Source organism: Phaenicophaeus curvirostris, chromosome 6 (genome assembly GCF_032191515.1).
Source record: "Phaenicophaeus curvirostris isolate KB17595 chromosome 6, BPBGC_Pcur_1.0, whole genome shotgun sequence".
Taxonomy (NCBI): Eukaryota; Metazoa; Chordata; class Aves; order Cuculiformes; family Cuculidae; genus Phaenicophaeus; species Phaenicophaeus curvirostris.
Genome location: NC_091397.1, coordinates 887,207 through 900,084, shown reverse-complemented (window position 1 = coordinate 900,084; position 12,878 = coordinate 887,207). Strand labels below are relative to the sequence as shown.

General features: G+C 61.8%; 1 protein-coding gene across 4 annotated transcripts in view; it reads left to right on the top strand.

Moving 5' to 3' along the window:
* Positions 1 to 12,878, top strand: part of MYO1G (myosin IG) — a 20,216-nt gene extending 7,338 nt beyond the window's left edge. For 3 of the 4 annotated variants that reach the window (XM_069859144.1, XM_069859142.1, XM_069859141.1), the window contains 15 exons: positions 79 to 285; positions 1,125 to 1,270; positions 2,788 to 2,902; positions 3,739 to 3,909; positions 3,992 to 4,062; positions 4,622 to 4,696; positions 4,785 to 4,917; positions 5,521 to 5,691; positions 6,388 to 6,591; positions 7,944 to 8,167; positions 10,697 to 10,841; positions 10,926 to 11,030; positions 11,136 to 11,249; positions 12,299 to 12,453; positions 12,536 to 12,878. In XM_069859144.1, the coding sequence (XP_069715245.1) occupies positions 79 to 285; positions 1,125 to 1,270; positions 2,788 to 2,902; positions 3,739 to 3,909; positions 3,992 to 4,062; positions 4,622 to 4,696; positions 4,785 to 4,917; positions 5,521 to 5,691; positions 6,388 to 6,591; positions 7,944 to 8,167; positions 10,697 to 10,841; positions 10,926 to 11,030; positions 11,136 to 11,249; positions 12,299 to 12,453; positions 12,536 to 12,692 (2,193 nt within the window). In that variant the 3' untranslated portion in view covers positions 12,693 to 12,878. The remainder of the gene's footprint in view (positions 1 to 78; positions 286 to 1,124; positions 1,271 to 2,787; positions 2,903 to 3,738; positions 3,910 to 3,991; positions 4,063 to 4,621; positions 4,697 to 4,784; positions 4,918 to 5,520; positions 5,692 to 6,387; positions 6,592 to 7,943; positions 8,168 to 10,696; positions 10,842 to 10,925; positions 11,031 to 11,135; positions 11,250 to 12,298; positions 12,454 to 12,535) is intronic. The other variant, XM_069859143.1, reaches the window with a different exon arrangement.

Sequence of the window (12,878 nt, the reverse complement as noted above, 5' to 3'; positions counted from 1 at the left end):
CCAGTATGGCCCAGCAGAGGCCAGTACAAACCAGTAGGGCCCCCCTTCTCTCGTGAGCGGGTGTGGTGGGGCCCCCAGGGCAACGTCGGCTTCGTGGCGGAGGGCGAGACGCTGCAGGTGGAGGAGGCGGCGCGGGTCGCGGCGTTGGCCGAGCTGACGGGCACCGAGCCCCAGGGGCTGCGCCGAAGCCTCCTGGCCCGGACGGTGGCCACGGGCGGAGGGGACCTCATCGAGAAGGTCCATAGCCCCAAGGAGGCCACCTACGCCCGGGACGCCTGCGCCAAGGTGAGGGGGGGTTGGGTGGGGGGTCCGGAGAGGGGGGGAGGTGGAGTTCCCTCCAGCTGGAGGCCAGTGACAAGTGGGGTCCCCAGGGCTCAGCGCTGGGTCCAGCCCGGCTCAGGGTCTTCATCAACGACCTGGGTGGAGGCCTCGAGGGCCCCCTGAGCAAGTTTGGGGGTGACACTGAGCTGGGTGGGAGCTGGATCTGCTGGAGGGTCGGGAGGCTCCAAAGGGACCTGAACAGGCTGGATCCATGAGCTGAGACCAACGGGCTGAGGTTCCACCAGGAACTTGGGGCACAAGAACCCTGGGCAGCTCCAGCCTAGGAGAAGGCTGGCTGGAAAGGGCCTGGAGGAGAAGGACCTGGGGGGGTTGGTTGGACAGGAGCCAGCAGGGGCCCAGGGGGCCAAGAAGGCCAAGGGCATCTTGGCTTGGAGCAGAGCCGGCGTGGCCAGCAGGGCCAGGGAGGTTCTTCTCCCTCTGGATTTGATGCTGGTGAGGCCACAGCTCGAATCCTGGGGTCAGTTCTGGGTCCCTCACTCCAAGAAAGACCTTGAGGGGCTGGAGAACGTCTGGAGAAGGGAACGGAGCTGGGGAGGGGCTGGAGAACAAGGGTTAGGAGGAGTAGATGAAGGACCTGGGGTGGTTCCACCTGGAGAAGAGGAGGCTGAGGGGAGACCTCATTGCTCTCTCCAACTCCCTGAGAGGAGGTTGTGGAGAGGAGGGAGCTGGGCTCTTCTCCCAAGGGCCAGGGGACAGGACGAGAGGGAATGGCCTCAAGCTCCACCAGGGGAGGCTCAGGCTGGACAGCAGGAAGAAACATCTCACCATGCTGGTGTCTCCAGGCCATCTACGAGCGGCTCTTCTGCTGGATCGTGGGGCGCATCAACTCCAGCATCGCCACCCGCGGCTACGACGCTCGCCGGCACGGCAAGAGCACCGTCATCGGCGTCCTGGACATCTACGGCTTCGAGATCTTCGACACCAACAGGTGACCTGGTTGGGGGATCCGGGGAGGGATCCGGGGGAGGGACTGCAGGTGGGAAGGTGCGTGGAAGGGTTGGGGGGACACCTGGGACTAGGTTGGATGAGGCTTGGAGCAACCTGATGCAGTGGGAGGTGTCCCTGCCCACGGCAGGAGGTGGAACTAGGTGGGCTTTGAGGTCCTTTCCAACCCAAACCATTCCATGGTTCCATGATTCTAACTGGTCATCAACCAGAACCCCCAGATCCCATCCCTGGAGGGGTTGAAGGCCACGTTGGATGGGGCTTGGAGCAACCTGAGCCAGTGGGAGGTGTCCCTACCTGGGGGTTGGATCTGGATGGGCTTTGAGGTCCCTTCCAACCCAACCCATTCAGGATTCTGTGACACCTAGAGGCGACAGGACCCAGGAGGGACACAGGGATGGGATGGAACCCGGGAGAGATACGACTGTGAGGAACACGTGGAGATGACAGGACCAGGAGGGAGACGTGGAGGGCTTGGGGTTTGTGAGGGACATATGGAGGGGACAGGACCTTGGAGGGACACGTGGAGAGGATGAGAAACCAGAGAGACGTGGAGGAACAGGATGGAGGTGTGGAGAGGATGAGAACCTAGAGAGATGTGGAGGAACAGAACCAAGGATGGAGACGTGGAGGAGATGAGAAACCAGAGAGACATGGAGGACCAGGACCGAGGAGGGACACGTGGAGGGGATGAGAACCTAGAGAGACGTGGAGGAACAGGACCTAGGAGGGACGCATGGAGGGGATGGGACCGAGGAGGGACACGTGGAGGAGATAAGAACCTAGAGAGATGTGGAGGACCAGGACCGAGGAGGGACACGTGGAGGAGATGAGAAACCAGAGAGACATGGAGGACCAGGACCGAGGATGGACACGTGGAGGAGATGAGAACCTAGAGAGACGTGGAGGAACAGGACCAGGAGGGACACGTGGAGGAGATAAGAACCTAGAGAGATGTGGAGGACCAGGACCGAGGAGGGACACGTGGAGGAGATGAGAAACCAGAGAGACATGGAGGACCAGGACCGAGGATGGACACGTGGAGGAGATGAGAACCTAGAGAGACGTGGAGGAACAGGACCAGGAGGGACATGTGGAGAAGATGAGAACCTAGAGAGTAGTGGAGGAGTAGGACCTAGGAGGGACACATGGAGGGGATGGAAGCCAGGAGGAACATCTGGATGGGAGGGAGCCAGGAGGAACATCTGGATGGGATGGAAGCCAGGAGGAAAATCTGGATGGGGTGGGAGCCAGGAGGAACATCTGGATGGGATGGGATGGGAGCCAGGAGGAACATGTGGATGTGTGGGAGCCAGGAGGAACATGTGGAGAGGATGGAAGCCAGGAAGATAGAACCACAAGGAACCGTTGGAGGGACCAAGCCCAGGAGGTCCTCAGCGTGGCCCTGTGGCTTGGGAGGGGTGTGTGTAGCCGGGCAGGGGGCGCAGAGGCCGTGGTGGGGCCGTGGTTCTCATGACCCTCTTGACCTCCCGCCCACAGCTTCGAGCAGTTCTGCATCAACTACTGCAACGAGAAGCTGCAGCAGCTCTTCATCGAGTTGATCCTGCGGCAGGAGCAGGACGAGTACCAGCGCGAGGGCATCACCTGGCAGAGCGTGAGGGACATGAGAGGATGGGGGGCATCACCTGGAGAGCATGAGGGACACGGGGACACGGGGGCATCACCTGGAGAGCGTGAGGGACACGGGGACATGGGGGCATCACCTGGCAGAGCGTGAGGGACACGAGAGGATGGGGGGCATCACCTGGAGAGCGTGAGGGACACGGGGGCATCACCTGGAGAGCGTGAGGGACACGAGAGGATGGGGGGCATCACCTGGAGAGCCTGAGGGACACGGGGACATGGGGGCATCACCTGGAGAGCGTGAGGGACACGAGAGGATGGGGGGCATCACCTGGAGAGCCTGAGGGACACGGGGGCATCACCTGGAGAGCGTGAGGGACACAGGGACATGGGGGCATCACCTGGAGAGCCTGAGGGACACGGGGACATGGGGGCATCACCTGGAGAGCGTGAGGGACACGAGAGGATGGGGGGCATCACCTGGAGAGCCTGAGGGACACGGGGGCATCACCTGGAGAGCGTGAGGGACACAGGGACATGGGGGCATCACCTGGAGAGCCTGAGGGACACGGGGACATGGGGGCATCACCTGGAGAGCGTGAGGGACACGAGAGGATGGGGGGCATCACCTGGAGAGCCTGAGGGACACGGGGACATGGGGGCATCACCTGGAGAGCGTGAGGGACAGGGGGACATGGATAGCATCTCCTGGGAGAGCTTTGGAGATGGTGGGACATGGGGAGCATCTCCTGGTAGATGGTGACACGGACACCACCACCTGCTGTGGCCAGTTTTAGGTTGCGTGGGGGGTGACTCGAGGTGCTCGGAGGGGACCTCTCGAGGTGCCCACCCCACGTCTCCTCCTAGATCGAGTACTTCAGCAACGAGCCCATCGTGGAGCTGGTGGAGCAGCCCCACCGGGGCATCTTGGCCCTGCTGGACGAGGCCTGCTTGGCCGCGGGGACGGTCACCGACGGGCTCTTCCTGGCCTCCATGGACACCCGCCTGGGCCACCACCCCCACTACACCAGCCGCAAGGTGCTTCTAGGGGGGCTTTTTTCAGGGAGGGGTGGAACCGGGAGGTCCACGGCTTGGAGAATGACCCCTCCCTTCTCTCCAGCTCTGCCCCACCGACAAGACCATGGAGTTCCACCGGGACTTCCGCATCAAGCACTACGCTGGAGATGTCACGTGAGGGGGCTTGGGGGGGTGTAGGAGGACCTCAGTGGGCTCTGGGGGCAGCGGGTGGTCGTGAGGAACCGTGAAGGACCTCGGGAAGGCTTGGAGAACCACAGGGAGATGCTGGGGACCATGAGGTGGGGGGGCTCTTGGGGTCTAGGGTTGACCATGAGGTTCTGGAGAACCTTGAGGACCATGGAGGGAGGTCTTGAGGGCCTGGGGGAGATGGTTTAGGTGGATGGGGGGGTCATCAGGCTGGGAGACCATGGAGGGGACACTTGGGACCAGGAGCTATAGGGGTTCTTGGGGTCTCTGGTTGACCATGAGGCCTTGGAGAACCTTGAGGACCATGGAGGGAGGTCTTGAAGGCCTGGGGGAGGTGGTTTAGGGACCATCAGGCTGAGAGACCTTTGGAGAACATGGGAGACCATGGAGGAGCCACTTGAGAGAAAGAGGCTATAAGGTTCTTGGGGTTCATGGTTGACCATGAGGTCCTGGAGAACCATGGAGCTCCTCCCCAAGAGCCCACGGTGGCTGAAGGAGCCCTCAAGGTGGTGTCCTCCTCCCTCAGGTACTCGGTGGAGGGTTTCCTGGACAAGAACAAGGACACGCTCTTCCAGGACTTCAAACGGCTCTTCTACAACAGGTTGGGGCCACGGGGCGGGTGGTGGAAGAGCCGTGGGGTGGGAGCAGGACGTCTGCTGACACCATCTCCATGGTGACTCCATCTCCAGCGCGGACCCCGTGCTGAGGGCCATGTGGCCGGACGGCGAGCAGAGCATCACCGAGGTCACCAAGCGGCCCCTGACCACCGGCACGCTCTTCAAGAACTCCATCGTGGCCTTGGTGGAGAACCTCGCCTCCAAGGTAGGGGACGGGGACAGCTGGGAGGGTCATCCTGGAGTGTCCCCATGGTGTCCCCATGGCATCTAGGCTTGGCCCACCCCATCTTGGGGTGTCCCCATGGTGTCCCCATGGCAGCTGGACATGACCCAACCCATCTTGGGGTGTCCCCATGGTGTCCTCATGGCAGCTGGACATGGTCCAACCCATCTTGGAGTGTCCCCATGGTGTCCTCATGGCATCTAGGCTTGGCCCAACCCATCTTGGAGTGTCCTCATGGTGTCCCCATGGCAGCTGGGCTTGGCCCAACCCATCTTGGTGTGTCCCCATGGTGTCCCCATGGATCAGGGGCTCCAAGCCCCATCCAGTGAGGCCTTCAACACCTCCAGGGATGGAGCAGCCACCACTTCTCTGGGCCAGGGCCTCACCACCTTCATCATGAAGAACTTCTTCCTAAGATCTCATCTCCATCTCCCCTCTTTCAACCTCAAACCATTCTCCTTGTCCTGGTCAAGAGCCCCTCCCCAGCTTTCCTGGAGCCCCTTTCCACCCTGGAAGCTGCTCTAAGGTCTCCCTGGAGCCTTCTCCAGGCTGACCAACCCCAACTGTCCCACCGTGTCCCCACAGGAGCCCTACTACGTCCGTTGCATCAAACCCAACGACCAGAAGTCGCCGACGCTCTTTGACGAGGAACGTTGCCGGCACCAAGTCTCCTACTTGGGCCTCTTGGAGAACGTCCGGGTGCGCCGAGCCGGCTTCGCCTATCGGCAACCCTACCAGCACTTCCTGCTGAGGTACCTCCCACCAAGAGGGGTCCCAGGGCTTGCGGGCTCCAGCCCTGCTCAGGGTCTTCATCAACGACCTGGGTGAAGGCCTCGAGGGCCCCCTGAGCAAGTTTGGGGGTGACACTGAGCTGGGTGGGAGCTGGATCTGCTGGAGGGTCGGGAGGCTCCAGAGGGACCTGAACAGGCTGGATCCATGGGCTGAGACCAACGGGCTGAGGTTCCACCAGGAACTTGGGGCACAAGAACCCTGGGCAGCTCCAGCCTAGGAGAAGGCTGGCTGGAAAGGGCCTGGAGGAGAAGGACCTGGGGGGGTTGGTTGGACAGGAGCCAGCAGGGGCCCAGGGGGCCAAGAAGGCCAAGGGCATCTTGGCTTGGAGCAGAGCCGGCGTGGCCAGCAGGGCCAGGGAGGTTCTTCTCCCTCTGGATTTGATGCTGGTGAGACCACAGCTTGAATCCTGGGGTCAGTTCTGGGTCCCTCACTCCAAGAAAGACCTTGAGGGGCTGGAGAACGTCTGGAGAAAGGAACGGAGCTGGGGAGGGGCTGGAGAACAAGGGTTAGGAGGAGTAGATGAGGGACCTGGGGTGGTTCCACCTGGAGAAGAGGAGGCTGAGGGGAGACCTCATTGCTCTCTGCAACTCCCTGAGAGGAGGTTGTGGAGAGGAGGGAGCTGGGCTCTTCTCCCAAGGGACGTCTTCTCCCTCCAGGTACAAGATGACCTGCGAGTACACGTGGCCCAACCACCTGATGGCCAGCGACCGGGAAGCCACCCAAGCCCTGATGGAGCAACACGGCTTCCAAGATGACGTGGCTTACGGACACACCAAGGTCTTCATCCGCACGCCCCGAACCCTCTTCTGCCTCGAGCAGGAACGGGCGCGGCTCATCCCCATCATCGTCCTCCTGCTGCAGAAGGTGGGGACGGGAGGGAGGAGCTGGGTCCATCTCGGCTCCAGTTGGGGTTGGTGGGGACACCTCGGGAGCACATGGGATGGAGCGAAGGACGTGGTATGAGGTGGGATGTGGGATGGGATCGTGGATGTGGGATGGGAATGTGGATGTGGGATGGTGATGGGGCCGTGGGATGAGAAGGTGGGATGGAGATAAGGGTTGGAAATGGGGGTGGGGACACAGAGTAGGAAGGTGGGATGGAGATAAGGGTTGGAAATGGGGATGGGGACACGGAGTAGGAACGTGGGATGGAGATAAGGGTTGGAAATGGGGATGGGGACACGGAGTAGGAACGTGGGATGGAGATAAGGGATGGAAATGGGGATGGGGACATGGAGTAGGAACGTGGGATGGAGATAAGGGTTGGGGACAGGGGCCTTTGGATGGGGACATGAACGTGGGATGGGGATGCAGGACAGGGCTGTGAGATGTGGACATGGGGTGAGAATGTGGGACAGGGCCATGGGATGGGGATGCAGGACATGGAAGTGGACAGGGATGGGGATGAGGATGTGGGATGAGGACATGGAATGGGAATATGGAATGAGAACGTGGACGTGGGGCACGGGATGGAGCGAAGGACACGGTGTGAGGTGGGATGTGGGGCATGGGGGGCAGTGAGCACCATGCCCAGGTGGGATCCATGGGGATGTACCCCCCAAGCCCAGGTGGATCCATGGGGATGTACCCACCATGCCCAGGTGGGATCCATATGGAGGTGCCCCCCAAGCCCAGGTGGATCCATGGGGACGTACCCACCATGCCCAGGTGGGATCCATATGGAGGTGCCCCCCAAGCCCAGGTGGGATCCATGGGGATGTACCCACCATGCCCAGGTGGGCTCCATGGGGAGGTGCCCCCCAAGCCCAGGTGGATCCATGGGGACGTACCCACCATGTCAAGGTGGGATCTATGGGGAGCACCCACCATGCCCAGGTGGGATCCATATGGAGGTGCCCCCCAAGCCCAGGTGGGATCCATGGGGATGTACCCACCAAGCCCAGGTGGATCCATAAGGAGGTGCCCCCCAAGCCCAGGTGGATCCATGGGGACGTACCCACCATGCCCAGGTGGGATCCATGGGGAGCACCCACCATGTCCAGGTGGGCTCCATGGGGACGTACCCCCCAAGCCCAGGTGGATCCATGGGGATGTACCCACCATGCCCAGGTGGGCTCCATGGGGAGCACCCACCATGTCCAGGTGGGCTCCATGGGGAGGTGCCCCCCAAGCCCAGGTGGATCCATGGGGATGTACCCACCATGCCCAGGTGGGCTCCATGGGGGGGTCCCCTCCTGATGTCGGGTGTCCCCCAGGCCTGGCGCGGTGCCCTGGCGCGCCGGCGTTGCCGTTACCTCCGTGCCGCCTACACCATCATGGCGCACTACAAGCGCCACAAGGTGAGGTCCTACCTGCGGGAGCTTCTGCGCCGCTTCCAGGCCGTCCGCTCCCTCCCCGACTTCGGCAAGAGCGTGGCCTGGCCCCAGCCACCCGCCGTGCTGGAGAGGTTCCAGGAGGCCACCCAGCGCCTCTTCCAAAGGTACCTTCCCAAAGCCACCTCCGAGGTGGTGGTGGGATGGGGACGTGGGACAGGGGCCTGGGATGGTGGTGGGGACGTGGGATGGGAAGGTGGGATGGTGATGGTTACGTGGGACGGGAACGTGGGATGGTGATGGGAATGTGGGATGGTGATGGGAACGTGGGATGGGAACATGGATGTGGGATGGGAACATGGATTTGGATGGTGATGGAGACGTGGGATGGGAAGGTGGATGTGGGATGGTGATGGGAACATGGGATGGGAACGTGGATGTGGGGTGGAGATGGGAACATAGATGTGGGATGGTGGTGGGGACGTGGGATGGGAACGTGGATGTGGGATGGAGATGGGGACATGGGATGGGAACGTGGATGTGGGATGGGAACATGGATTTGGATGGTGATGGAGACGTGGAATGGGAACGTGGGATGGGAAGGTGGATGTGGGATGGGGATGGGGACGTGGGGTGGGAAGGTGGACGTGGGATGGTGATGGGGACATTGGATGGGAAGGTGGATGTGGGATGGGAACGTGGATGTGGGATGGAGATGGGGACGTGGGATGGGAACATGGATGTGGGATGGGAACGTGGATTTGGATGGTGATGGGGACATTGTATGGGAATGTGGGATGGGAAGGTGGATCTGGGATGGGGATGGGGATGTGGGACGGGAACGTGGGATGGTGATGGGAACGTGGGATGGTGATGGGAATGTGGGATGGGAACATGGATGTGGGATGGGAACATGGATTTGGATGGTGATGGAGACGTGGGATGGGAAGGTGGGTGTGGGATGGTGATGGGAACATGGGATGGGAACGTGGATGTGGGGTGGGAATGGGAACATGGATGTGGGATGGTGGTGGGGACGTGGGATGGGAACGTGGATGTGGGATGGGAACATGGATTTGGATGGTGATGGAGACGTGGAATGGGAACGTGGGATGGGAAGGTGGATGTGGGATGGGGATGGGGACGTGGGGTGGGAAGGTGGACGTGGGATGGTGATGGGGACATTGGATGGGAAGGTGGATGTGGGATGGGAACGTGGATGTGGGATGGAGATGGGGACGTGGGATGGGAACATGGATGTGGGATGGGAACGTGGATTTGGATGGTGATGGGGACATTGTATGGGAATGTGGGATGGGAAGGTGGATGTGGGATGGTGATGGTTACGTGGGACGGGAACGTGGGATGGTGATGGGAACGTGGGATGGTGATGGGAATGTGGGATGGGAACATGGATGTGGGATGGGAACATGGATTTGGATGGTGATGGAGACGTGGGATGGGAAGGTGGGTGTGGGATGGTGATGGGAACATGGGATGGGAACGTGGATGTGGGGTGGGAATGGGAACATGGATGTGGGATGGTGGTGGGGACGTGGGATGGGAACGTGGATGTGGGATGGAGATGGGGACATGGGATGGGAATGTGGATGTGGGATGGGAACATGGATTTGGATGGTGATGGAGACGTGGGATGGGAAGGTGGATGTGGGATGGTGATGGGAACATGGGATGGGAACGTGGATGTGGGGTGGAGATGGGAACATAGATGTGGGATGGTGGTGGGGACGTGGGATGGGAACGTGGATGTGGGATGGAGATGGGGACATGGGATGGGAACGTGGATGTGGGATGGGAACATGGATTTGGATGGTGATGGAGACGTGGAATGGGAACGTGGGATGGGAAGGTGGATGTGGGATGGGGATGGGGACGTGGGGTGGGAAGGTGGACGTGGGATGGTGATGGGGACATTGGATGGGAAGGTGGATGTGGGATGGGAACGTGGATGTGGGATGGAGATGGGGACGTGGGATGGGAACATGGATGTGGGATGGGAACGTGGATTTGGATGGTGATGGGGACATTGTATGGGAATGTGGGATGGGAAGGTGGATCTGGGATGGGGATGGGGATGTGGGATGAGAAGGTGGATGTGGGATGGAGATGGGGATGTGGGATGGGAATGTGGATGTGGGATGGAGATGGGGACATGGGATGTGGTTGAGGAACAGGGAGGTGGGACAGGGATGGAGATATGGGATGAGAACATGGGGTGGGAATATGGACATGGGATGTGGGTGAGGGACAGGGAAGTTGGATGGGGATGGAGATGTGGAATGAGAACATGGGATGGGAATATGGACTTGAGATGTGGTTGAGGAACAGGGATGGGGATGTGGGATGGGAATGTGGGATGGGAATGTGGACATGGGATGTGGTTGAGGAACAGAGATGTGGGATGGGAATATGGACATGGGAAGTGGTTGAGGAACAGGGATGTGGGATGAGAACATGGGATGGGGACACAGAATGGGAACGTGGCTGTGGGACGGGGATGGGAACGTGGGACAGGGACCAGGGATGGTGACATGGGATGGAGCTGTGGGACAGGGATGACGACGTGGAATGGGAACATGGTCGTGGGCTGGAGACGTGGGGCAGGGACGTGAGGTGGGAACGTCGGATGGGGACGTGGGATGATGACACTTAGGGTGGTGTCCCCTCCACGGCAGGTGGCGAGCCCGGCAGATCCTCAAGAACATCCCCCCATCGGAGGTGGGGCAGATCCGGGCCAAGGTGGCCGCCATGGAGGTTCTGGAGGGGCTGCGGAAGGACTGGGGCTGCCGGCGCGCTTGGATGCGGGATTATTTGTCCTTGGTGAGGAGCGGGGGCAGGTCTGGAGGTGCCACCTCCACCCCGAGGTGCCGCCTCCAGCCCAGGGTGTCACCTCCACCCCCCCAGCCCAGCGAGAACCCGGCGTTGGCGCTGCCCTTCGCCCGCCGCCTCCAGGCCCTCAAGGACAAGATCCACTTCAACTCCGTCCTCTTCTCCTGCCACGTCCGTAAGGTGAGGCCGGGAGGGCCTGCTCGGCCACCACCGCGTCCGGGTCCTCTTCCCAGGTGTCTCCTCACCTGGTCCCAGGTGTCCCCTCACCTGGTCCCGTCCCCGCAGATCAACCGCTTCGGGAAGAGCCGGGACCGAGCCATCCTGGTGACCGACCAGCACCTCTACAAGCTGGACCCGCGGCAGCAGTACCGGGTGATGCGGGCGCTGCCCCTCAGCTCCGTGAGTGTCCCCAGCCCCACCGGTGGCCCCAGGGGTCGGGGGGAGAACGAGGCCACCACCACCTCCGAGCCATCCTGGTGAACCTGGGCCCTGGGGAACCTGGGCTGCCTCACTCCCATCCGGAGGTTGGAGAACTTCCAGCAGGCTGTTCCCATGAACCACGGTGACCACGCTGTGATGTCCTCACCATGCTATCCTCACGATGCTGTCCCCATCACGATGTTCCCACCACACCATCTCCACCGCACCAGCCTTGCCGTGCTGGTCCCCATCCTGCTGTCCCCACCACGTTGGCCCCACCACACCGTCCCCATCACTCTGACCACGCTGCGCTGGCCCCACCGCGCTGGCCGTGATGTCCTCTCCCCACCACGCTGTCCCCATTACCTTTTCATAGAACCGTAGGATCACCAGGTTGGAAGAGACCCACGGGATCATGGAGTCCAACCATCCCCACCAATCACTGACCCGTGTCCCTCAGCACCTCGGCCACCCGGCCCTTCAACCCCTCCAGGGAAGGGGACTCAACCCCCTCCCTGGGCAGCCTCCGACAGGGACCAAGCACCCTTTCCAGGAAAGATTTTTTCCAAATATCCATGCTGACCCTCCCCTGGTGGAGCTTGAGGCCGTTCCCTCTCGTCCTGTCCCCTGTCCCTTGGGAGAAGAGCCCAGCTCCCTCCTCTCCACAACCTCCTCTCAGGGAGTTGGAGAGAGCAACGAGGTCTCCCTCAGCCTCCTCTTCTCCAGGTGGAACCACCCCAGGTCCCTCATCTCCTCCTCCTAACCCTTGTTCTCCAGCCCCTCCCCAGCTCCGTTCCCTTCTCCAGACGTTCTCCAGCCCCTCAAGGTCTCTTTTGGAGTGAGGGACCCAGCACTGACCCCAGGAGTCGAGGAGCGGCCTCCCCAGAGGGAGAAGAACCTCCCTGGCCCTGCTGGCCACGCCGGCTCTGCTCCAAGCCAAGATGCCCTTGGCCTTCTTGGCCTTCTTGGCCACCGCTGGCTCCTGGTGCGTCGCCGCCCCCGGGTCCCTCACGGTGCTGTCCCCGCAGGTGACGGCGCTGAGCGTGACCAGCTGCCAGGCGCAGCTGGTGGTTTTCCACACGCCGAGCCAGGAGGACCTGGCCGTGTGCCTGCACAAGACGCAGCCGCCGGGGGACAACCGGGTGGGCGAGCTGGTGGGCGTCCTCCTGGAGCACTGCCGGGCGTGAGTTGCGGGAGGTTCTCCTCGGCTTTGGGGAGGTTGTGGAGCCTCAAGAACTTCCCCCGTTGACGCTGAGATGTTGTAGGACCAAGCGGGAGCTGCAGGTCCGGGTCTCCGACTGCATCCAGCTGAGTCTCCGCGGGCGCCGGCGGCTGCTGACGGTGGAGACGCGGCCGGACGTGGCCACCCCTGATTTTGGGAAGAGCCGCGATGGCTTCGTGCTTTTCTGGCCTGGGAGATGATGAGGAGGAGGAGGAGCCGCTCCAGCCCCACCACCAGCCCCACCACCAGCCCCACCTCGCTCGCCCTGCTGGCCTCTGCTCCAGAGCTCGTGTCCCATTGTCACCCCCATGACCTCCAACTGCGCGTGTCCCCTCTTCCCGATGCCGAAGCCTCTGTGTGTGGTGGGAATGAAGAGCGGGATGAGA